The sequence below is a fragment of the Leptidea sinapis genome, chromosome 1, assembly GCF_905404315.1.
Source record: "Leptidea sinapis chromosome 1, ilLepSina1.1, whole genome shotgun sequence".
Taxonomy (NCBI): Eukaryota; Metazoa; Arthropoda; class Insecta; order Lepidoptera; family Pieridae; genus Leptidea; species Leptidea sinapis.
The window spans coordinates 22,995,588-23,019,285 of NC_066265.1; the positions used below are offsets into that span (position 1 = coordinate 22,995,588).

The window sequence follows — 23,698 nt, forward strand, 5'->3', positions numbered from 1 at the left end:
ACTTACGTAAACACGGAGAGTTAAAACCTTCGCTAATGGACATCTACAATACTATAAAGGGCGCTTTAATAACTTTTGACAGCCCGTCGATAATTTATACGTCTAGATAGTCTCTCGTTATTAGACAACCGATAAAAACAGCCCAAGAATATTACTTTAGTGTGCGTGACAAGCTACATCTTACACTCGTCATTTGTATGACACTTTGTGTAGTGTGCGTTAATTGCTCAAAGTAGAGGTTAGTTCTAAAGCCTATTTTTTCAATATATATATCTGTGATAGTCTATCTCTATAGCCGTATAAATAGTCCATAGAAGAGTCTTTCGAACAAAACGCAAAGCTAGACCTCAATCTAACGTCAGTGATACTTTGCACATTCACCTCCCCGGCACTACGCGTGAAAGATGTGGTAAAATGAGTTGAGCTGCCTTTAAGCATAATATTCAGTCAACTGGAAAGAGCAGGTACTGTGGAAACTCCAGCCGTAGATGAGAAAAAGATCCATGGGGGGCCAAATTTGCAAACAGTCACATAAAGCGAATTACCTTCTTGGCTTACTGATCCTACCAAGCTACACCTGGCCAATTTGGCCATTCCTTCCAGATGACCACGGAACTGAAAGTTGCCTAATTTCTAGTAGGTAATATTTATCAATCAATACTCTCACTTATTTGTAAAAGTTACAAACCACAATAATAATGTTAATTATAGGATATAGCACCAAGAAAACAATGTATATTGTTTTACCTTAAAACAATGACAGCGAAAAGGTTAAAAATTTCGACCCCTAATTATCAAACAATAGTCGGAAACTATAAAATTCGAGCTATTTAGTGAACATATTATTTATACACGAAATAAAATATTTGACGATAAAGGGGAATGCCCATTTGCCGCCTAGGTGTTTCTCATGCGTCAAAATGAAATTAATATAGTAATTATTAAGTAATTTTTTGCCTATCTGTCCATCGGAATCAATGATTTGAACAGAAGATCAATTTAATGTTTTAATAAATAATGGTACTTTGCGAGTATTTTATTAGCGATTATAAAAAAATAAAATAAGTTAAACTTTAAAATGAAAAAAATCTATAAAACGTCCTGCCAAAGGCTTAATTGTAAATTGCTTTAATAAGTAGATTTTAGTAATTTTGTATATATATTTTAATATCAAATATAGAAATTTGGAATTATTTTTTTTTAGTAGCGCCCATTCGAGCACTACGCCTGGGCCTGCCATCACCTCCCTCGACAATGTTTTAATAACCCGTCTCACGTCGCCGCCACAAGCAGTGACATGTAAGCGAGCATGACGACGCCTGTCACGAGAACTCTACCAAATAACAAAAAATAATATTCACCCACATACGTATCGAAGGCAAGTATGCCGATTAAGGCTGTGGCACTGGCGGTGAACGCACAAATTTGTGTCTATTTGGAGTTAAATTGAACTAAATTTTGACGGCCCTATTCTGAGATTTTGCTATGTATAGACTTGATTTCAGAGACAAGTTTATTGCGATTTTGATTTACGCAAATAAACCCTGTGCTGTCGTTTGTATAGAAATGAATACTACTAAATCATAGCACATCATTGATATCCACCAGCCGCATTTATTAGTTTTAAGTTGGAGCATGCACCTGTTCCGTAGCCAAATGGCAAAAAAAGAACCCTTATAGATTCGTCATGTCTATCTGTCTGCCAGTCCGATGTTCTCGTATTCTGTGAACTAGAACAGCTAGTTCAGAATAACTAATAAAAAACCTTTTTTGTGGTAATGGTTACTATAACATAAATAACTATCTAAATGATACCGTTAATTCAATACAGATTAGTAATGAAGCGATTTTAATACGTACCGAAATATTTACTATAAAAGAAAGGGAGAAGCCCGCTGAGTTTCTTGCGCATTCTTCCCAGGTTTGTGGCATACATTTTCGAATGACATATTCGAAATTTTTACAGGATTGTAAGATTAAGTTTAGTACGATATTTACCTATTTATTATGTCTGACCTAAGTGACCTGTCGTTCTCACTATTTGCGTCAGGTGGAAAAGACGTCCGTCACAAAATTGATTTAATATGAATGACGCTATGCTGGACTATGTTTTTACAATGTTTTACTTGCCCGCGGGAACCCGTTACTTTTATGGGATTTATAAATTTTATAATACACATTGCTTCACCAGCAAAACTTCTAGACTATCGGAGAGCCACTTTGTGGTATCAATTACCAGCAAAAAATGAAAGAGCATACTCCCACATTAAAGGCTGGCAACGCATCTCTTGACATCTGTTGATGCGGATGTCCATGGGCGGTTGTCTCACCACTCCCTATCCCGTGAGCCTCTTGCTCGTTCGTCTTATATAAAAAAAATGTATTTAAAACAACTTGGAAAATAATAAATGAAGGAGGGTGAAACAAAAAAAATTTTTAGTTAAATTTAAACATTGATAACAGATCTGTCTCGTCGGATTACAAAGTTGCAACAATTTTCCAAACATTCTTTACAATTATACTTCCACTACAAATTCGTTGAACTCCTATGAGCCAGACTTCGCTCATTCACTATTAAGGATAATATTCTTGAATGTGATAATATCTTTAAATAAGATCCTGTGTCTGGCTCTGATGTTATAAAAGCTTTTAAATCTATTAAGACTAACGCGACAAATGATCTCTGGGGTATCAGTTAAACTTTTAAAGCCTTTGATTAATATTCTTGCACCAGATTTAGCTGTAATACATAGGCTGCACTAAAAGTATTGGGAATGGAATATTTCCACTGTTCCTGTCATATTAAAATCTTTTTAATTGAAAACTCCTTGGTTTTAAAAATCGAATTCCATTTATTTATTTAAAAAAAGATTCTCGGTCTTGTTAAACTTGTTTAGTCGTTGAGAAAATGGAATTGACTGAGTTGTTTAACACAAAAACAGTGTGTTGACCAGATGATTTCTGCATTTGGTGATGAAGCCCCATCCAAAACCACAATTTATCGCTGGTTTGCTGAATGTCAATTTGGACGTGTCAAGCTCAGTTATGATCCCCGTCAAGGTCGTCCAAAAACTGCAGTCATCAAAGAAAACGTTGATGCTGTGCGTAAGCTGATTGAGGAAGATCGACATGTGACATACTAAAAATTCAAAAAAATTCAGGCAATTTTGACATTGGCATGAGTCAAATGCAAATAATCTTACATGAACAATCATGTGTAAAAAAGTTGTTTTCCCGATGGATAGCGCATTTGCTCTGTGAAGAGCAAAAAACGGCTCGTGTTACTTGGTGCGTCAGAACTCTCGAAAGATTCTACGAAGGATCCTCAAATGCTGTATACAACATCGTATCAGGTATACGCGTACGAACCCGAAACAAAAAACCAGTGACGAGTTTGGGTGTTCAAAAATGAGTTAAAGCTAACAAAAATTGTTCGTTCACGGAGTGTTGCAAAAAAAATGGGGGCCACGTTTGTCTCCAAAACCGGCCATGTTGCGACTATTCCTCTTGAGAGATACAGAACGGTTAATGCAGAATGGGAGATACAGAACGGTTAATGCAGAATGGAATGCTAGCATTTGTTTGCCACAGGTCGTTTCTGAACTCCGTAAAGAGAACTGTACCCGCCGCATCATCCTCCATCACGACAATGCGAGTTCTCACACCGCGCACAGAAAAAATGAGATTTTAGAGCAAGAAAACATAGAATTATTAGACCATCCGCCGTACAGCCCCGACCTAAGCCCTAATGATTTCTATACTTTCCCTAAAATAAAGAATAAATTGCGTAAAATATCTGACGATTTTCATCACCTGAAGAAGCTGTGGACGCCTACAAAACGGCCATTTTGGAGACCCCAACTTCCGAATGGAATGGTTGCTTCAATTATTGGTTCCATCGTATGGAAAAAGTGTCAAAATCGCGGAGAATACTTCGAAAAGCAATAAATACATTTTTAACTAGTAATGTTGTGTCACTTCCTTGATTCCCGAAATTTTCAGTGCCGCCCTTATTTAACAATTCTCTGTCAATTATCTAAGGCGAGGTTTTCCCAACACTTTAGGTAAAAATCGCTCGAACGTAAGATTCGATAGGTACGCATGGACACGGGCGTCGGGAACGAACCGAGCGATGCGGGTCAACGACCGCCGATCCGGAAGGACCGCGTAATATTTTTTAAAACTTACAGTTGCGCTAGAGCACGGAATTACTGTGATATTTTTTATGCATTTTTTAAGTAAATCTTTTTTATCGACGTATGACAGAAATGTTATATTACGCGCAAAATTATGATTTCAACATTATGGATATCGTATCCGAGGTTCTCGAAGGTGCAGAGAACTAATTTGGGATCATTTTTGAAATCCAAGATGGCCGCCGCGCAATATTATGATTTCAACAATATGGGTATCGTATCCGAGGTTCTCGAGGGTGCAGAGAACGAATTTGGGATCATTTTTGAAATCCAAGATGGCCGCCGCGCAAAACTATTTTTGGATCCATACGTATGCGTGGAGGTTATAATGATAACCCTAATGCCACACATAAAAGTAGCACAAAAAATTCGGAAATTGCTGTGCCACATAGAAATGAAATCGTTAAAATCAGGACACTGTGTGCTAAAGAACACGAACAAGAAACACTAGAAAACGTCAGTATATGTATGTGTGTGTGTTCTTCTTCACTGCATAATATTAAGGCGAGGTTTTCCCAACACTAGGCAAAAAGCACTCGAACGTATATATCTATTTAGCGTTAGATATACGTTCGACGCGGGCATGGCTGAGACACGAGCCGAGCGATGCGGGTCAACGACCCCACCCCGGAAGGACTGCGTAATATTTTATAAAACTCATCGTTGCGCAATAGTACGAAATGCTGTGATATTTTTATACATTTTGAAGTGAAACTTCTTTAGGCGCATGAGGGTAAAATTTTTACAAATGAAACGGAATAGAGCGTCACGGAAGTTTGGAACGTTTTTGTTCAAGAAGAGGAGGAGGTTTTTGTTCAAGGGAGAGAGCGATTGACACCGATTGAGGGAGAGTATTTCTTACTCTTGGAATTCCCTACTAGCCTTGTATTATGGAGGTTTAGCGTGCGGCCGCTAGTAAGTAGAACATCTTCCCTACTAGCCTTGTATCGTGCAGGTTTTTCTTTTAAATTTAAGTTGGCCGCCGCTTAAATAATGATTTCAATACTTTAGATATCGAATCCGAGGTTCTCGAGGATGCAGAGAATGAATTTGAGATAATTATTGAATTCCAAGATGGCCGCTGCGCAAATTTATGATTTCATCAAAATGGATATCGTATCCAAGGTTTTCGAGGGTGTTGAGAACCACTTTGGTATCATTTTTGAAATCCAAGATGGCCGCCGCACAAAATCATGATTTCAACAATATGGGTATCGTATCCGAGGTTCTCGAGGGTGCCAAGAACGAATTTGGGATCATTTTTGAAATCCAAGATGGCCGCCACACAAAATTATGATTTCAGCAATATGGGTATCGTATACGAGGTTCTTGAGGGGAGTGGAGTACCATGATTGGGATAAGGAAAATATGGAGATCGACGTTAGTATTGTCGATCAATGCTACTGTGTCTGATGAAGATACCTCGGATGAAGAGTAAGATTAAAATATGTTCAAGGAGAAGGATATCATAATTTCGCAAATATGATTTTTTATTGAACGTTAATTATGTTGGTTTTGTTCTTTCTTTTTTTAATTTTTGTTTTAATTTGCTGTTAATTGTACGTTTTTGCAAATGCTGTACAATTTACGCTTTATACTCTTTGTTTAAAATTTGAGTATTTACAAGTAAATTAATAAGTATAAACATTACACTGACAGAAAGCCCATGAATAATTAATAGAGTCAAGAAAATATTAAAATCGATGTACTTGCTCTTGACTTAATATACGTATTCTTATTTATATACAGGTAAAATAAACTAACATATGTGTTTTTTTTATAATTAATTAGATTAATTCCTGTCTTAAAGATGTAACTCGATCTGAACCAATAAATAATTATTCTAAGCCAATATTACCAATCGATAACACGTAGGGAGTAGCTTTATTTCATTCAATATTCATGTTTTAAGGTTATACAGTACAAACCAACTAACTGGGGGGTTTTAAGACATTTTTTCTGTTTTCTGATATTATTATAGACTTGCGGCACACAACATTTACTTATCTGAAATGATAAATAATTGTTCTACAAATAAATTTTAGCGCATTTTTTAATTATAATTTATTTTATCAGTGATTTTGTTTTCAACTTTCAAAATGTATTATCTCGTATTGACAACTTTTATTGGGCATTTAGTTGGTTTTACCATTAAGAAGACGATATACAGTTTCATAATTTTACATTATATTTAGGTATTATGCACCAAAAGTTACTCGTTTACTCGAAAGTTACTCTTGACGTTTGTGACTAATTTGCTTACACAAACACGTAAAAAATTAGGAGAACGGTTGACCCTAAAGGCCATCAATACAATTTCCTGCTAATTCCCTACCTCTTCAAATTGTACTGATGGCGCTTTTGAGCTCTTCAAGCTCAAAAAACTGATAAAAGTTAATTGAAACCCTATTTTATAAATGTTTAAAAATCAATTAATCTTTAAAGAATTAATCAGATTTTCACGTAGTCGATTGGTAAAGCCGTTTAAACACTATTCAAATAAAATCACTTTTAGAAAGTTTATTTTTCGTAGTTGTTTTGAGATTTTTCCAAATCTTCGGCAGTCAAAGCAGCAGCCCCAGCACCAACTGACGTAGCTTGGACATGAGAAGGAGCTAGAATATCGACGCAAGTCGCGTCCCACATCAGCTCCCTTTCCCGTGCCCAAGTGTTCCACCGGTCCAAATTGTATTAAAAATCTGTTTGGTCAAGCCCTTTCGAATAGCAAAACAGACACACATACACACGCAGTCAGACATACAGACACCATCTTAAAAATCGCCAGGAACAATTCCTAGGACCTTAAAACGATAATACATCAGATGTCACGGTTTTTTTTTTAAATTCGATTTTTGAAGAAACGGGGTAAAACCAAAAACTTGCCGAATTTTATTTTTGGGGAAAGTTATAAAAAGAACAAGAAGTAATTAATCATAAAAAACAAACTCTCCACAGTCGCTTAATGCAAGGGACGACGGTCCAAATTATGAATTAGTTATCCGTGTTATGTGGGGTATCGTTTAAAAGGGTTTAATTCGCAGAACTATTAATTATTTTTGTGTGTTTCGATTACTGATGAAGAATGAAAACCTTTTCCCTTTTTATAAGTATATAATATTATTTGTACGCAACCGTCGGTGAGCGAGTCCCGACTCGCACTTGTACAATTTTTATTAGTTCAGATTACAGTTCAAAGTTTACATTTTAACATGTCTCTCAATTAGTTACATTAATTTTGATTAATTATAACGCTTACCAATATATTTATTTTTCAGTTATATGCAATTGTACCTATTCCTACCTAAAGTATACAATCAAATAGACCACTTTACTTGAAGGCGCATGCGTTGCTCAGCTCTTTTGCTACGTTGTGTGTGAGCGGATACGGAAACATTTTTATACAAAAAAAAAGTTATTTGCCAACTTCTTCATAGTATTAGTTACTCTACACCTTTGCCTTTAAAACAGGAGTCCCTACATACAGGACGCAGAACTTAAACCGCCGTTGCTTTACAATGTAAGGTGAGTGTTGGTAAGATAAACAAAAAAGTAGCTGCAGACAGAGGGTTTTAGAATTGACCCCCCCATATGGGGTATTTTCGTCGATGAAACAGTTTATAGTTACTACTCTTGTACTTTTATTACTACATGCCGGGACACACTGTATATAATTGTACATATTCTTACCTCTATACACACCTATATATATATATATATACACTTACGTACAAATTACAATATTACTTAATACAATTAATATAATACTAGCTGACCCTACAGACGTTGTTCTGTATATGATAATAAACTAAATATTGTTTTTTTATAAATTTGTCAATAATATTTCAAAAAAATCAAGTATTATTTCGTAAAAAATGCTCCCTGTTGTTATAATAAAATTGTTTCACAGCGGAACTGTCAAACCGTGCGTCACTAAATTCTCTCATAGAAAATATGTCCATTCAAAACAAATATTGAAAATAAAAATAATTATGGGTCCCGAATCGAAATAAAAACTATCATATCTCTCAAGTTGGACCAAACTGCACTCCATGAAGTAATCCACATTAAAATCCGTTAATTAGTTTAGGAGTCCATCGCGGACAAACAACGTGACACCTAATTTATATATATTAAGATTTTAAAACACTGTAATATATTTTGACTGACGCTAGTTGGTCAACTTGCACATTTTTATCATACTTCAGCTAAATAAATAAATTTCATTACGTATAAGTCGTATAATAAACAAAATCATTTCTTTTAAAAATAATTTTAAGGCTTAGGCGGCACTACGGTTTTTACCCGAGAGCGGTTAACCGCTCTAACCGCGAAACCCCTCAAGACGCACACACCACGTGACGATTATAAGCGCGAAACAACCCGCGATTACTAATTCGCCGTTTTTTTGGCACAATTTTGTGATATTTCACGGTTTAAAAATCAGTTGAGGGAAAAAACAACGGCGAGTGCGGTCATAAACTCACACAATTAAAAACCGCTGCAGTTTAACCATAGTGCAGCCTAGGCCTAAAATGTTTACCTATATTTAAATTAATTATGTGTTTTAATACTATTTTCATTGGCTGTCCTTAAAACCTTCATTATTTCAATATTGTTTTTAAAATAGCACAAAATAACACGAGGAATAATTTTTTTTATCTTTAAATTAAAATCTTTACATCTTTTAATAGAAGATGGTACTCTAGGACAAAATATAACTACAACACAATAATATGAAACATATAAGTATGAGTGGCTTTTTCTTCCGTTATTGACAAGAATAAATATTAATATGGGTTGCATGGAAAAAGCAGTAAAGAAAAATTTAAATAACTTACCGTGTCTAAAAGATCCAAGCACTTTAACAGGAAGTATAAATGTACAAGTTTTGCCATTTTAATTGCATCCGGTGAATCTGATGAATCAACAGGCTGGCAAATATACTTATATTTTCTTATCCAGATATCTAAGCCCTGAAAAAAATGTTTACTTTCAGGTAACAAGAAATAAAACAACACTTGACAAGATAGATATAAAATCTCCTAGGCAATATCTGAATATGATGTCATTGCGCCTGATTTTCCAGAAACCCTGAACACCATCAAAGATAAACATCTGTTTTCAACAGCACCTCTCCTACGACTCTTACGCTTCATCTCAGTAACCTTTTCATGACAAAGATAAACACGAGAAATCAGCGATGATGTCTTTCAAGTATGATTTGGCCGGAGGCCTGGAGGACCTAACTCCGCAAAACATTAAACATCTCATCTTCATTGAAAATGAAAAATGCTTGAATGTCTAACAATAAGTAGTAAAAGCATTTTGACAGAAGTTCCCAGTTGTTAGTTGTCCAGAAACATTTAGCTATCTTTGACTATGTTACGCCAATATTTAGTTTCGTAATCACCCAATAATTTGTTCAATCAACTCTAAGCCAATTAGATTTCACTAATGACACTTCAAACTGAGTTTTACGTAAACAAGTTCAAAAGTCTTCATCTTGATTAAAAACAAAGCGATTTCATCAATACCTTAATTATAATTATTATGATATCGACAGTGACAGCTCTTTAACATTTTGTTTATATTTTTTACAAATTTTGTATACTCTATGACGTAAAAGTAAAATGTATGTATGTTTGTTACTCCATATTAAATTCTGACCAGATTTTTCATTCTTTTTAGATTATACTTCATATTCTGATATGAAGTCATAGATAATGATCGAATGAGACTACTGCTGGATGAATTAAGTTCTGGTTCTAGCTATGAAGACGAAAATAAAAGTGAGATGGAAGACTACAAGTAGTGGCTGGTACAAGAAGAGACATATGACATTGAGCAAGACGACGACAAGGACGAGATTAAAGTATATGATATATGTAGGTTGTGAAAGTTCCCGCGATTTTTACTTAGGGTGACGACCAAAACTACGCTAAACATAGATAAATATGTCCTGTACTTTGTCCTTTCTCAGTACTTAAAAGTTTAATTTGTTTCTAAAAAGATGTAGAGATTTAATTTTTGTATTATTAAAGAAAAAATCTCAAATTTGAAGACTGATTCGTGATAGCCTGAAAATCAGCAAAATAATTAATAAATTAAGTATTTTTCACGTTATTTTGTTTCATTATATCCTAAACTTTAAAATATTCCCAATTTTTTTGGGCTTCATACTAAATAAATATATCGTTGGGAAGGAACTATCAGTCTGTGACATCGCATGCGAGTATAGCTGTTACATAAATTTGCCCGAGTATAGGCTAGAGAATATAGGTTAAACGCGTTTAGGCTAAAACTGTGATTAGTTTGTGTGAAATCCGAATGAATCTGTAAGCTCATCTGCACGCGTAAGCTAAGTTCAAAGTGTATTAATCGTGTTCTAGTTTAATGGTTAAATCGGGGCTAAATTAAATATGTGGTACTTAAATCACGACACTTTTGGGAGGTGAAATAAACACAGTTCGGATATAAATTTTTTTATTAATTAAATTTATGAGGATATATTTACTATTTGTAATTAACCACTTTTAATAGTTAATATTTTTTTATAAAGAGTTTTAGCAAAGTGTAAATAGAAATAATTAATATTTTGTTAAATAAATAAAGCAAACAAATTATGATTTGCGTTGATATTTAAAAAAAATACCTAGAAATATTAAAATATTCGACTAGTAATATTACTAGACTTTATGTAAAATTACATTATCAGCTCCGATAATTAGAAACTAGAACTACATGCCTAAACTAAAACTAACCAGACTAAAATTAGAACTAATTGCTAGTTTTATTATCATTGATCAACTTTTATTCTTATTTCTATTAATAGGTATTTTTACCTTTTCTGCTTTAAGGTTAGTTAAGGTAAGTTAAATAAATAGCACGTATCTATAAATTGTAATTTTATCTGAATAATACGATTTATCTTTACGCAAATAAACGCATAATTAAATACATTTTCAAAATTAAATTACAGTAAATTTTTTTTAAATAATTTTTATATCTACCAGTGGGAGGCTCCTTTGCACCGGAAGCTGTGTAAATTAAAGGTACCACAACGGCGCCTAATTCTGCCGTTAAGCATTACTATGTTTCGGTCTGAAGGGCGCCGTAGCTAGTGAAATTACTGGGCAAATGAGACTTAACATCTTATGTGACATCAAGGTGACGAGCGCAGTTGTAGTGCCTCTCAGAATTTTTGGGGTTTTCAATAATCCTGAGCGGCACTGCTTTTTAATGGGTAGGGCGTATCAATTACCATCAGCGGAACGTCCTGCTCGCCTCGTCTCTGGTTTTCATAAAATAAATCTGACATATATTTTAAAGTCAACTCAAAATATGTAGTACCAAACAGGGATATTAACCATTTAAAAATAATCAAAATTCAAGGTAAGGTAAGATTATTATAATATTAGCATTTATCGCCTAGATTATGGTATAATTAAATCTGAATATTATAAGTTATAGCTGACCCGGCAAACGTTGTTTTGCCATATAAAGTATAATTCATGCGATAGTTTTATAAGTAATAAAATATTGCCTATATTATAGCCTGTACATCATTTTGTTCTATTGTCAATAGTTTTTGCAGCGCACGCAAAAATAGGTTTTCGATTTTACACCTTGTGTTACAAAATAGCAATTTTATTACGGATCCCTAATTTTGAAAAAAAAGCCTATAGCCTTCCTCGATAAATGGACTACCCAACACTGAAAGAATCATTCAAATCGGACCAGTAGTACCAGAGATTAGCGCGTTCAAACAAACAAACAAACACTGCAGCTTTATAATATTAGTATAGAATATTTCCGCAAAAATAACAACTTATTAAATACAATTTAATAATTAATTTCTAAAAAATAAAAATATATTTTATAAAATTAATTTTTATAACTTACATTTACAAATAAGTATCCACAAGCCGCAACTTGAAAGGCATTATAACATATCAAGACTGTATTTAAATTGAATGGTTCCCTTTTTTTGATCCACTTCGGCCCCCATTTAAAAACGAACATGAAATAGAGTACCAAAAGAGAAAGTCCCTGATATGGTTTTGAAACAAGTATCCAATCCCTAGTCCTGGTATCTGAAAATTAATATTTATTAATTCCTCAAAGTAGTTTTAAATGACATAATGGACGAGACGAGCTGGACGTTCAGGTGATAGTAATATAATAGTAGGATTCTTGAAAAATCTAAAAATTTTGAGCGGAGCTACAATCATGCTAGTCACCTTGAGACATATGATGTTAAGTCTCATTTGCTTAGTAATTTCACTAGCTACGGCGCACTTCAAATTACACATTACTGGTTCACGGCAGAAAAAGGCGACGTTATGGTACCTATAATCTAGCCGGCATCGTATGCAAAGGAGCCTCCCACTCCCACAAACAAGACAAGAAATGGGGCTTTGTGGACAATAAGTTGTTTTAGTTTGTAATGACGATAAAATCTTGAAAATGCTATAAATTGTGTCTAAAAATAACGTAGATAGGTATTAAATGTTAAAGGTCATAGAATGCGTAAATAATGAACATATAAATACACACGTACTGTATATTATACATTAAAATAAATTGTTTGGAAGAATAAATAAGGTAGAAAACACGCAAACAAGGTGTTTTTAGACAAGTTTTGTGGTGCAAATATAGTATTTAGAGCTATGAACACTACTTAAACCTGTTACACCTACACTTAAGTCTTACCTGTAGGTTGCTAATGTTTGCTGTTGGTTATAGTTAACGCTCCAGGGCTTTTTTGAACTACCACTTTTCTTTGCAGTTAAATGAGTTTTTTGGCATGCCATGACGCATTTGTTAAGTACTACTCTCAGAAAATTTATTCTTATAGCTTCTCCTTTCTTGTGTAGGTACAGATGTTCTGTTAAACTTTGCTAATAATTGAAACTAAAATGCCGGATAGCGTAGTAAAACTTTGTAAAAATAATCTATAATCTATCTTTGTAAAATATCATCAGTAAGTATTTTGTATTTTATTACTATCAATATAAAATATCACGAAGCGTATGTTACAAAATTTGAAAGTTGTCATTAAGTGTCAAGATGCCACGTACACAAGCATCTAATAGTTGCCGTAATAAAAAAGCTATTGTTCTTGGTAGTGTGGTATCTAGTTTGAGCGCAGTGAAGACCAACCCCTCATCTTAGTTTTAGTTTAATGTAATCATAGTATTGTAGACACAATTAAAAGTTTTGTTTTGTTTAAATAAATCTATATATACAATACACATACACGTATATTTTTTTTAACAAACTATAGATCACACTCCTTTATACCACGTACTTAGTATAATTGTAACAAACTAAAATCATCCGAAATAGATCTTTTTTGTTACAGTTTAGGTAGTGTTAAGAAACATATTATACAAGATTATTTGCAAGTCACAGGAAACTAATATAATGACAACATAATATGTGTATACTTTAAGTCAATTTAAATTGCAAAAATGTGTTGTTACCTAGTACATAGTAATGCCTTTAATTAGTTTGAGCACATAATTGGCACATATATAAACATGTAGATATATTATGTATTTGTATTGACGGCTGTAAGCCACCCTATGAAAATAAAATAATATAATGTATATAATTGGTGTATTGAATGTTATATTTTGTATTGAAAAATTATTTCGTTAATCATAATTATTTAAATAATAATCGTCATTTACCAGTGGGAGGCTCTTTTGCACCGGATGCCTGCTAGATTATGGGTTAACAACGGCGTCTATTTCTGCCGTGAAGCAGTAATGTGTAAACATTACTGTGTTTCGGTCTGAAGGGCGCCGCAGCTAGTGAATTTACTGTCTCAAGGTTACGAGCGCAATTATAGTGCCGCTTCGTTTTTTGGGTTTTTCAAGAATCCTGGGGGGCACTGCATTGAAATGGGCAGCATCAATTTCCATCAGCTGAACTTCTTGATTGTCTCGTAAAATATTTTAATTAGTTCTTCTTACTTCCTTTATTTAAAAGTGTTCGTATGTGTAAAATTATGAAAATTTTAAATCAAAAACTTAACTTCAAAAACATTTATACCTCTACAAATATTTTATTTAAATGAAAATTATGATTTAGTTGATTATTTGGTTGGTTCGTGCGGCGTGTTGCAATACGAACAAAATAAAAATAATAATATATAAGTAATTAATTAATAATACTTTATTATATTCTGGATATCACAGCATTGAATAATATTATAATGCGTCATTTCTGTGACACGTTCGCTTGGCTTCCTGTAGATGTAGTTAGTCCCCGACATTGCATAATTTCACAATGTCATGCGATGTAATGTCACTTAAAATTTCAATACGGCATCTATCAAACTCTACTGAATACTTTCTGTGTCTCGCACAATTTCAATTAATATGTAAAATTTAAGGAAATTCTAAATAAATCAAACAAATAAAAATACATGTTTTAATAGTAGGTTATGATTTATATGACTCTAGAATTACCTCAAATATTCTTTAATCTAATGAAAATAATTTCGGTGATCATAGAAAAAATTTAAGTTTTGACCATAAAACAAGAAATATTAAAAAAAAAAATAAAAAGTTATTTACCCGCGAGTTCCGTAAATAGAAAGTTGTATCCAGTTACAAGTTTTCCAATTATCGCTGCCATTTTTTTTTAAACGTCAAAGGCTTCTGGTATTTTAAATTAAAAGAAAACAACAGACTCATTCACTTCATTACTTAAATATAAATGAAGAAAAGAAGTCGATGAGTCGTTTGAACAACGACTCTGGCATTTATTAGCATTTTATTAAAAGACACTCGGTCATTGTTACGATTTTTTCTAAATAATATATGCATTCGTTAACATGGGTTCAACATAACGTACAAATGAACACAAAGAAGTTCGTATTATATATTTGAAGTGACACTTCTTTATCAACGTATGAGAGACATTTTATAGTATTGCTCGATCGACTTGGTCATTGCACTAAACAATCTATCTAATATTTAAAATTCTCGTGTCATGGTGTTATCATCCACGTAGTGTTCGTATGAAAAAGGTGGTCAAAGCAGTAAAGGAATGAATTCGAAGAAATTCTGTCCGAAAGCAAAAGATTTTATCTCGGGAGATGAAGATAGCACCTAGAACTATGTCGCGTATTTTAAAAGATGACTTAGGACTTGCAGCCTACAAGAGACGAACTGGTAATTTCTCTACTGACAATTTAAAAAATAATAGGGTGGTAAAATCTAAACAACTATTGAAGCGAATTTTTTTACAATTCAGCATTTTAACAAACACAATGACCGTCTTTATGCTCAAAGCTCTAAAAAAGCTTCCCAATTAGTCGACAGAGCGCAACGTGGGCACTATCCGACATCAGTGATGGATTTGGTAGGGTATTAGCTATGAAGGAGTGACTGAGCCATACTTTCCATGATTTGGAGTCACTAAAACAATTTGTACAATTGGCATTGAAGAAATTTCCCATGGAAACTCTCCTCAACGTTTAAAAGACTGTATTGCAGCCAATGGAGACCAAATAATAGAGACTTTTTATATTTTAAATTGTTTCATATTTATGTATTCAACTAAAACACTGTAAAAGTAATAAATGTTGTTTGCAATAGAATTTTTTTCTTTGTTTTAAGTATTTATGGCAAATATACAAGGCGTCCCAAAGTTATGGTAGGTACATGAAGGGAAAGTAACTTATATATCGTAGATAGGGTATTTTACTGAAAGAAGACTTTATGTTATTTTTAAAAGTTAGTAATTCTGCTTTCAAAGATTTTCTAAAAATAACTTGCTTCGTTTGGGAGTCTAACCGACTTAAATGTAAAAAAACACCCCTACTTTTATGATGCCAATCGAAAAAATAGCCTATTTTTTATAGATAGCTATAGCGTTTTCTGTTTCTTTGTCTAGAACAAGTGGTATGTTCAGGATTCAATCGACTATTGTTAATTGTTTGATCATAATCATTAAAGAGTTCCGTTATTTTGTCATGGAGCCCATATTCAGAACCGAACCATACTCATCAAACTACGATTGTAGTACTTCCTTTCGAATAAAAAAGAATCATCGAAATCATTGGGCGTGACATTGAGTTATTCGTCTATTTGTGGCGCACATACTTAATGCAATTGTCAGACTTTTATGGGTGTCTAACGGATGCCATTATCAGAACTGGAAAAAATCTAAATACACCGGAAGCAACATATTTCAAAGAAAAATAGAATCATCAATATCGGTTCCACCCATTCGAGAGTTCTGATGTAAAAACTTAAAAAAAAGTGGAATTGAGAACGTCCCCCTTTTTTGAAGTCGAATAATAATATAAACCCACTATGAATTAAGGTTGTAGTAATTTGGTTAAGTGATATTTTTCAATACGCAGTAACCTGAATGGATATTGGTTTATATATACCTAATATCGTAATTATTCACAATTAATATTTTAATTTGCAAATACTACTGTAACGGCGCCTATGAAATAGAAACTAAAACTATAAATTCAATGTAATTGCCTGCTCTTTGCATGAAATTAAAAAAATATAGATATATATATAGTAATATAATTATAGATACCAACATTTTATGTAAGTAGGTAATCAAAGGAACAGGTCCGATATTCGTTTTTATATTCTTAGAGTAACAAGTCCTTACTAATATTTGACTGTTTTTACAATATTATGTCAATAACTTTTAATAATATCTAGGTAGGTACATACAGGTAGGTAAATAGTTACTTCAAATTCAAATTCAAATATTTTTATTCAAAATAGGATGTGACATCTCTGTCACATCCTATTTCTAAGTCTGTTCCTCTAAGTCATAAACTACCACCCATTCCAAAACGAATGCCTCAGACCTGAGAAGAATGGGTGCAACAAACTAAGCGAGCTTTTTATTATTATTATCAAAAAATATGTTAAAAAAGTAATATTGTACAATTAAGCTTATTATTTAATAGCCTGAGGGCGGTCGCTTCATTCCCAACCTGTGGTTTTATTAAGAAAGTCATTTATGTTATAGTAACCTTTTCCACACAAATGTTTTTTAACATTTCTTTTGAATAACGTAACTTTTATTTTGAACATTTTCTGGGATCTTCTTGTAAAATCTATACATCGCCCCTCAAAAGGCTTACTAACTCGACTTAGCCGAGTAGTAGGCATTATATGTTTATGTCTGTACTAAACGCTATGACGCATTAATGGTTGGCCTCGTTGTCTTTTTACATCATCTGCAACGATTCGCGACTGATTTATGTTCCCTGGACAAGTTTCTGGGCTTCCGCCTAGTCTTTCATACAACTTTTAGACAGACTCTGTCGCAGGAGGTACATTATAGTTTGCAAGGAATTATAATGTAGCGCTTGATCATATTTTCAAGCAAAATTCGTTCATGGAAAACGTACGATTTCGTAAGATTTTGACAGGCACAAATAGTTTACATCCTTACAATACTTGTTATGGAATACTAAACTTACACAATAAAAGAACAACCTTAAGACTAACTCTTCTGAGTTTCGTACTAAACAAATGGCCGAGAAAACACTTGTTAAACTGTAAAGAAAAATTGGGAGTTCAAAATAGCCTTGGATTGCTAACTATATATAACCTACAGAAAGCATAGTTACAAATAAGACTCAGGGGTATATGTAACAGGATAAAGTAGTGTTCATAGCTCCAAATGCTATTTTGTTTACTACAAATCTGTCTAAAACACTTTGTTGGCATGTTTTCTGCTTACTCTTTGCCTTAATAATTATTGTTAAAAGCGTAAAATTATACGCTGAAGTATTATTTATCCCTCGGTAATTTACATGTATCGAAAATCCATGCAGATAATTTTTTTATGTTTTATTATCCTGGTATTCAAATATTTTTATTAAGTTTATATCATATTATAGCTATTTTTATTTATAAGTGTTTTATCATGTCAAAAGTTTACCATTTAACACATTATTTTCTCCAACATTGTTTGAGCATTATTTTAACAATCTTCTTCGAGATTTTTCGTGCATTTATCCATATCCGTCGTGTTTTTGGGGCAAAATAAATTACACCAGGCTGCCGAAGCACTGTAAGAAAAAAGCGATTCGCTCGATTGTATGAAACGTGCATTCATTGATAGATTGACAGATGGCAGCTATGACCTTGTAAAAACGGAGATAGCCGAAATCCACTACGTTTTATGAAACTGTTCGCTTTCAAACTTATCCGGATTCGTCGCCAATCGCCAAACTGTAATTACTACTATTTCAAACTAGCTGACCTGACAAACGTTGTTGTGCCATATAAATTACATATGTAAACCTTCCTTGAGGTTCAACAAATCTATTACAAAACATTTCATTGAGATCGGTCGAATAGTTTAGGAGTTATAAGGGAACATACAAACATACATTCTCTTATATATATATATATATAGATTTATGTCAAATGACTGCACGATTCATATAAAACTAAATTTCAATTTTGCTTAGGCAGTGCCGCCTCTTATTACCTAGTATTTAATAGACAATGCACCTCATTCAAAAATAAAACAGAAATATGGCACATGCCACAAATGACACCATAATAACCTTCGACAGCTATGTCTATATATTTCTGCATTTACTCCAGTTGTTTAAAATATTATTGGTCAATAGACAGCAATGTAAACACTATTTCAGTTTCAGCTGCGTATTTTGAATTTAGAACCCGATATGGAGAGTGACATCAGTTGAGTAGCAGTTAGGTATTTTTTCAAACCCAGACAAAAAAGGGTTGCTATAATTTTTACGATCGTCAGTCTGTCACTTTTTTCAGATCAATATCTGTTCATTCGGAGGTTTTTCACTCACACATACAGCAACCACTTGAGAGGGAACAAGACATCCCCACCTATTTAAACAATGGTGCTGAAACTCAGGACTGGACTTAGTAAAATTCGTGAGTACTAGTATTAAGAACATAGTATAATCAGTGAAGTGAATAGAACAGTGACAGATTCAATGATCTGAGAACTTGTAAAAATTTAAATAATTTCTCAAAGACTTAGATAAATCAGAAACAATCTTGGACTTGTAAAATTTTCCTGTTTTAATTCTTAGAACTTAGAATATTTTGTGCAATCTTGAACTTGTAATTTTTTCGAGATTTTCAATATATGAACTTAGAATAATTTCGTTTGAAGCATTCATGACTTGTAAAATTTTAAGTTTGTGAGCATTTGAATTAAAAAAAATAGAAAGTAAAAGGTGGAGAAGGTAATTAATGAACAAAATGACGCATTTGAGATACTAGTTAAAGCGCATACTAATTACAAAAAGTCGCCAAAAGACAGAATCACATTGACTTATGTTGAAACAAGATTGTAATTGTTAGAGGATTTGAGTGCAAAGTTCAACAGAAGACATTCAGATATTGTAGCGCAAACTGCAGTCGATCCAAAATTAACCAAATCTTTACCTTACTTTACTAAGGATTTATATGAAGAGTTCGAAGAAGAATATGTGATCTACAAATCGTTATTAAGAAGAGATTTGCTCGCTCTATCAAGTTCAGATGGAAGCGACCGTAAAAATATAAGTGAAGTACAGTCGCTATCGACGAGTAACGTTCAACAACGTCCGAGAATACAATTGCCAACGTTTAGTGGTAGATATGAGGAATGGCAAACATTTTACGACATGTTTGTGTCATTAATACATGCGAACGAAATTTTACCATCGATACAAAAACTACATTATTTGAAAAGTAGTCTGTCTGGAGAGGCTGAGAATTTGTTACGCAATTTATCTACCACCGAGAAAAACTATCATATGGCTTGGAAGCAGTTAAATAAAGCGATTCAATAATAAACGATACAATTCCAATGCAATTTTCAAAACATTGTTTGCACAGAAGCCAATACATGCCGAATCAGCAGCCGCTCTCAAGAGTTTGCTCGATACAACATCTTCTTGCTTAAAGGCACTCAAGAACCTTGGGATCCCTACAAATGTTCAATATATTCCCCCAGGGAATATATTGTGTTAAACCACATGACTCTAGTCAAAGAGGAGGAAATCAATGATCCGAAAGCTGTGTACCTTTCTCACCATGCAGTGGTGAGAGAGGATAAACAAACGACCAAAGTCCACGTTGTATTTAACGCATCTTCAAAAGGAACGGTGTATCTTTAAATGACGACCTATTAGTAGGACCAAAACTTCAGACTTGAGACACCTCTTAATGAGATGGCGGACGCATCGCATTGCTGTCTGTGCTGATTTAGTGAAGATGTATAGGCTGGAGTGTCAGATCAAGATACAAATCATCAAAGAATGTTATGGAGGCCTGTTCCTGAGATGCAAATACAACATTACAGATTGTTGACTTTAACGTTTGGCACTGCGAGCGCGCCTTATCTACGATTCAGAAGTCACTTTTCCTGATAAGACCCATCCAAAGACCGTATTTTGAGCAATGAGATATCCTGATGGATTTTTCAACATACCGCTTAGCAAAATTTCGCTGTAGACTTCCGCTCCAAGCAGGATATCTAACTAACCTAGCGAAGTGTAACCTGGATCAGGCAATTCCAAATCTTGTTGGATGACCCACTGCGAACTATCTAGTTTTTTACTAGGAAGCATGGAAGTAAGTGACCCTAAAACATATGCACTAACTTGAATAGAAATTTCTGGATTATGACGCGACTCTAGACACAAAGAAACTACATCTCTAATTCTCTTTTGGTCATTTCCCAGACCTGATACCACACCATTTACAGGCTTGCTTTTAAGAGTGGGAGAGTCACGCTGCCGTCTTACGACGTCAGCATAATCGGGCCAAACTCGTCCGGGTTAATAAACTACACTCGCACAGCATACCAGCGTGGGGTATCGGCCTAGTGCCGCTATGTTTCGTATAGGTTAGTGGCGAGGATCGTTGGCCATCCCTTATCCCTTCGGGTACAAAATTGAGCACAATTTTTTGCCTCATGCCGAGGTATGTGTGTACGTTAGGGACGATATCTGCTGTCGCCGTCTCGGCAATTTTGAGAGTAGGGACCTGTCTACTCTCTGGCTCCGGGTAGATTTAGAGGACCGCGTCCGCATCTATGCGTGTTTCTACAGGTCCCATAGTGGTAACGCAGAAACCGATCAACTCATGGGCTGCGTTCAAGCGGCAATTGACGACCTGCTTGCACAGATTCCCTTTAACGGGCAGAATGCCGAATGGCTTGGATCACGCACCACAGACTACGCAGGGCGATCTGTGCATAATTTTGCATTGGCGTATGGTCTGTCCCAATTGGTTGAGTCACCAACGCAGCTCCCGGATGTGGATAGCCACATTCCGTCCTTATTAGATCTTCTGCTGACTACACATCCCGATGGTTATCAGGTCTTTGTCGACGCCTCTCTCGGAACGTCCAACCATTGCCTGGTCAGGAGTTTAGTGTAGTGCCTATCCGACGCCAACGTCGCAGACCACCAGCAACCCGCCGCGTTTGGCACTACGAGTCAGCAGATTGGGATAGGATGCGTTCCTTTTTTGCATCCTACCCTTAGGGCAAGGTTTGTTTGCCTTCTGATGATCCTAGTGCCTGCGCCGTTGATACTACAGGGCATGGATATTTTTATACCTAGTTCTGTAGTACCGATCGGTGGCAAATCACAGCCCTGGATCGTTGCGTCAGTTAAAGCAGCTTCTGACAGCAAAAAACAGGCGTTTCGAACTTGGGTTGCGGCGCTGGGTACAAAGGATCCGAACTGCAGAGTTCTTAAGAGGAAATATAACCGTGCCTTCAGATTTTTTAAGCGGCAAATCGCCCGTGCGAAATCGAAGCACGTCGTCAAAATCGGCGAGCAGGTTTTCAGTTGCCCGACTGGAACACGCAAGTTCTGATCGTTATCGAAAGCTGCTCTTAGTAACTTCCACCAGCCGTCCCTGCCGCCGTTGCACATGAGAAATGACACCCTGGCCCATACGGTAAAAGAGGAATCTGATATCATTTGCGCTCTTTTTGCCTCCAAGTCGACTCTTGACGACAACGGAAAAACACCGCCGACCATCCCGCGGTGTCAGAGCTCTATGCCTGAAGTACAGTTCAGACAAAAAACTGTTAGGCGAGCCCTGTTTTCGTTGGACGTCAGGAAGTTGAGAGGGCCGGATGGCATTTCTCCAATCGTGCTTAGAACGTGTGCCCCTGAGTTGCCGCCGGTGCTAACGCGTTTATTCCGGCACTCTTATTCCAACGGCGTAGTCCCTGACTCGTGGAAGTCAGCCCTTGTCCATCCGATCCAAAAAAAGAAAAGAGACAGTTCGGATCCGGCAAACTACAGGCCCATTGCTATTACCTCCCTGCTCTCCAAAATCATGGAGAGCATAATCAGCCCCAGCTCTTGGTATATCTAGAAGGTCACCAGTTGATCAACGACCGACAGTACGGCTTTCGCCATGGTCGGTCGGCAGGAGATCTTCTGGTATAAGTAACACATAGATGGGCGGCGGCTATTGAAAGCAAGGGGGAAGGCCTGGCAGTAAGCCTGTATATAGCGAAGGCTTTTGATCGTGTATGGCACATTGCACTCCTCTCAAAACTTCCACCATTTGGGCTTCCCGAGAGTTTGTGCAAGTGGACCTCCAGCTTCCTCACTGGGTGCAGCATACAGGTCGTTGTCGACGGCTATTGCTAGAACCCGAAGCCCGTGAATGCTGGAGTGCCCCAAGGCTGTGTGCTATCTCCTACGCTGTTTCTTCTGCATATCAATGATATGTTGGACACCTCCAACATACATTGCTATGCAGAAGACAGTACTGGTGATGCCGTATACACGGGCCATGCAGGTCTCTCTCGGGAAATCTTCAACCAGTGCCGGGAGAAACTTGTGTCTTCTATCGAGTCCTCTCTCGATAAGGTCGCGGAATGGGGTAAATTGAACCTTGTCCAATTTAACCCCCAAAAGACTCAAGTTTGCGCGTTTACCACTAAAAAAATCCCATTTTTCGTGTCACCGCTCTTCGACAACACTAATCCAGCATCATTCATGGTGGTGTCTTATCAATGAGTCAGAAAGCATCAAAATTGTGAAAAAGGATTGAAGAATTTGGTCAAATTGTATCAAAAGACTAACCTATATGTAGATCGTGTTGGGAACCTCTCGTTTTTTAAAATGTATCTCGGTCTTTTCACATAGGCTCTAGTAACGAACTATCGGATGCGATATGAACTAAAAAGACGGTTTCACGTTCAACATTCCGCCCACCAAGGACTCGTCCTTCAAAATGTACGACAATTAAGTTTCAAAACCGACAAAAGTTACTTACTTTGTCACTCACAAAAACAAACTTTTATTACAAATTCTCAAACTTTAGCCTTAATAATAAACAAATATGACAAAAGGACGCAGGATAAGTTTTCTAACATCTTACTAAAAAAAAAAAACAAAGATTATTCTCTAACATGAAAAATGAAAGGAATCAAATTGTTTATACAAAAAACAACTTACTCGGAAAAAAATGCTACTAACTGGGCGT

General features: G+C 35.3%; 1 protein-coding gene across 1 annotated transcript in view; it reads right to left on the reverse strand.

Annotated features, from left to right (window-relative positions):
- The window catches only part of LOC126978331 (elongation of very long chain fatty acids protein 7-like), a 29,608-nt gene extending 14,696 nt beyond the window's left edge, over positions 1-14,912 (reverse strand). The window contains exons 1-3 of the mRNA XM_050827105.1: positions 14,783-14,912; positions 12,099-12,289; positions 9,035-9,169 (exon numbers count right to left, since the gene is read on the reverse strand). Of these exons, the coding sequence (XP_050683062.1) occupies positions 9,035-9,169; positions 12,099-12,289; positions 14,783-14,843 (387 nt within the window). The 5' untranslated portion in view covers positions 14,844-14,912. The remainder of the gene's footprint in view (positions 1-9,034; positions 9,170-12,098; positions 12,290-14,782) is intronic.
- Between the last annotated feature and the right edge of the window lie 8,786 nt (positions 14,913-23,698).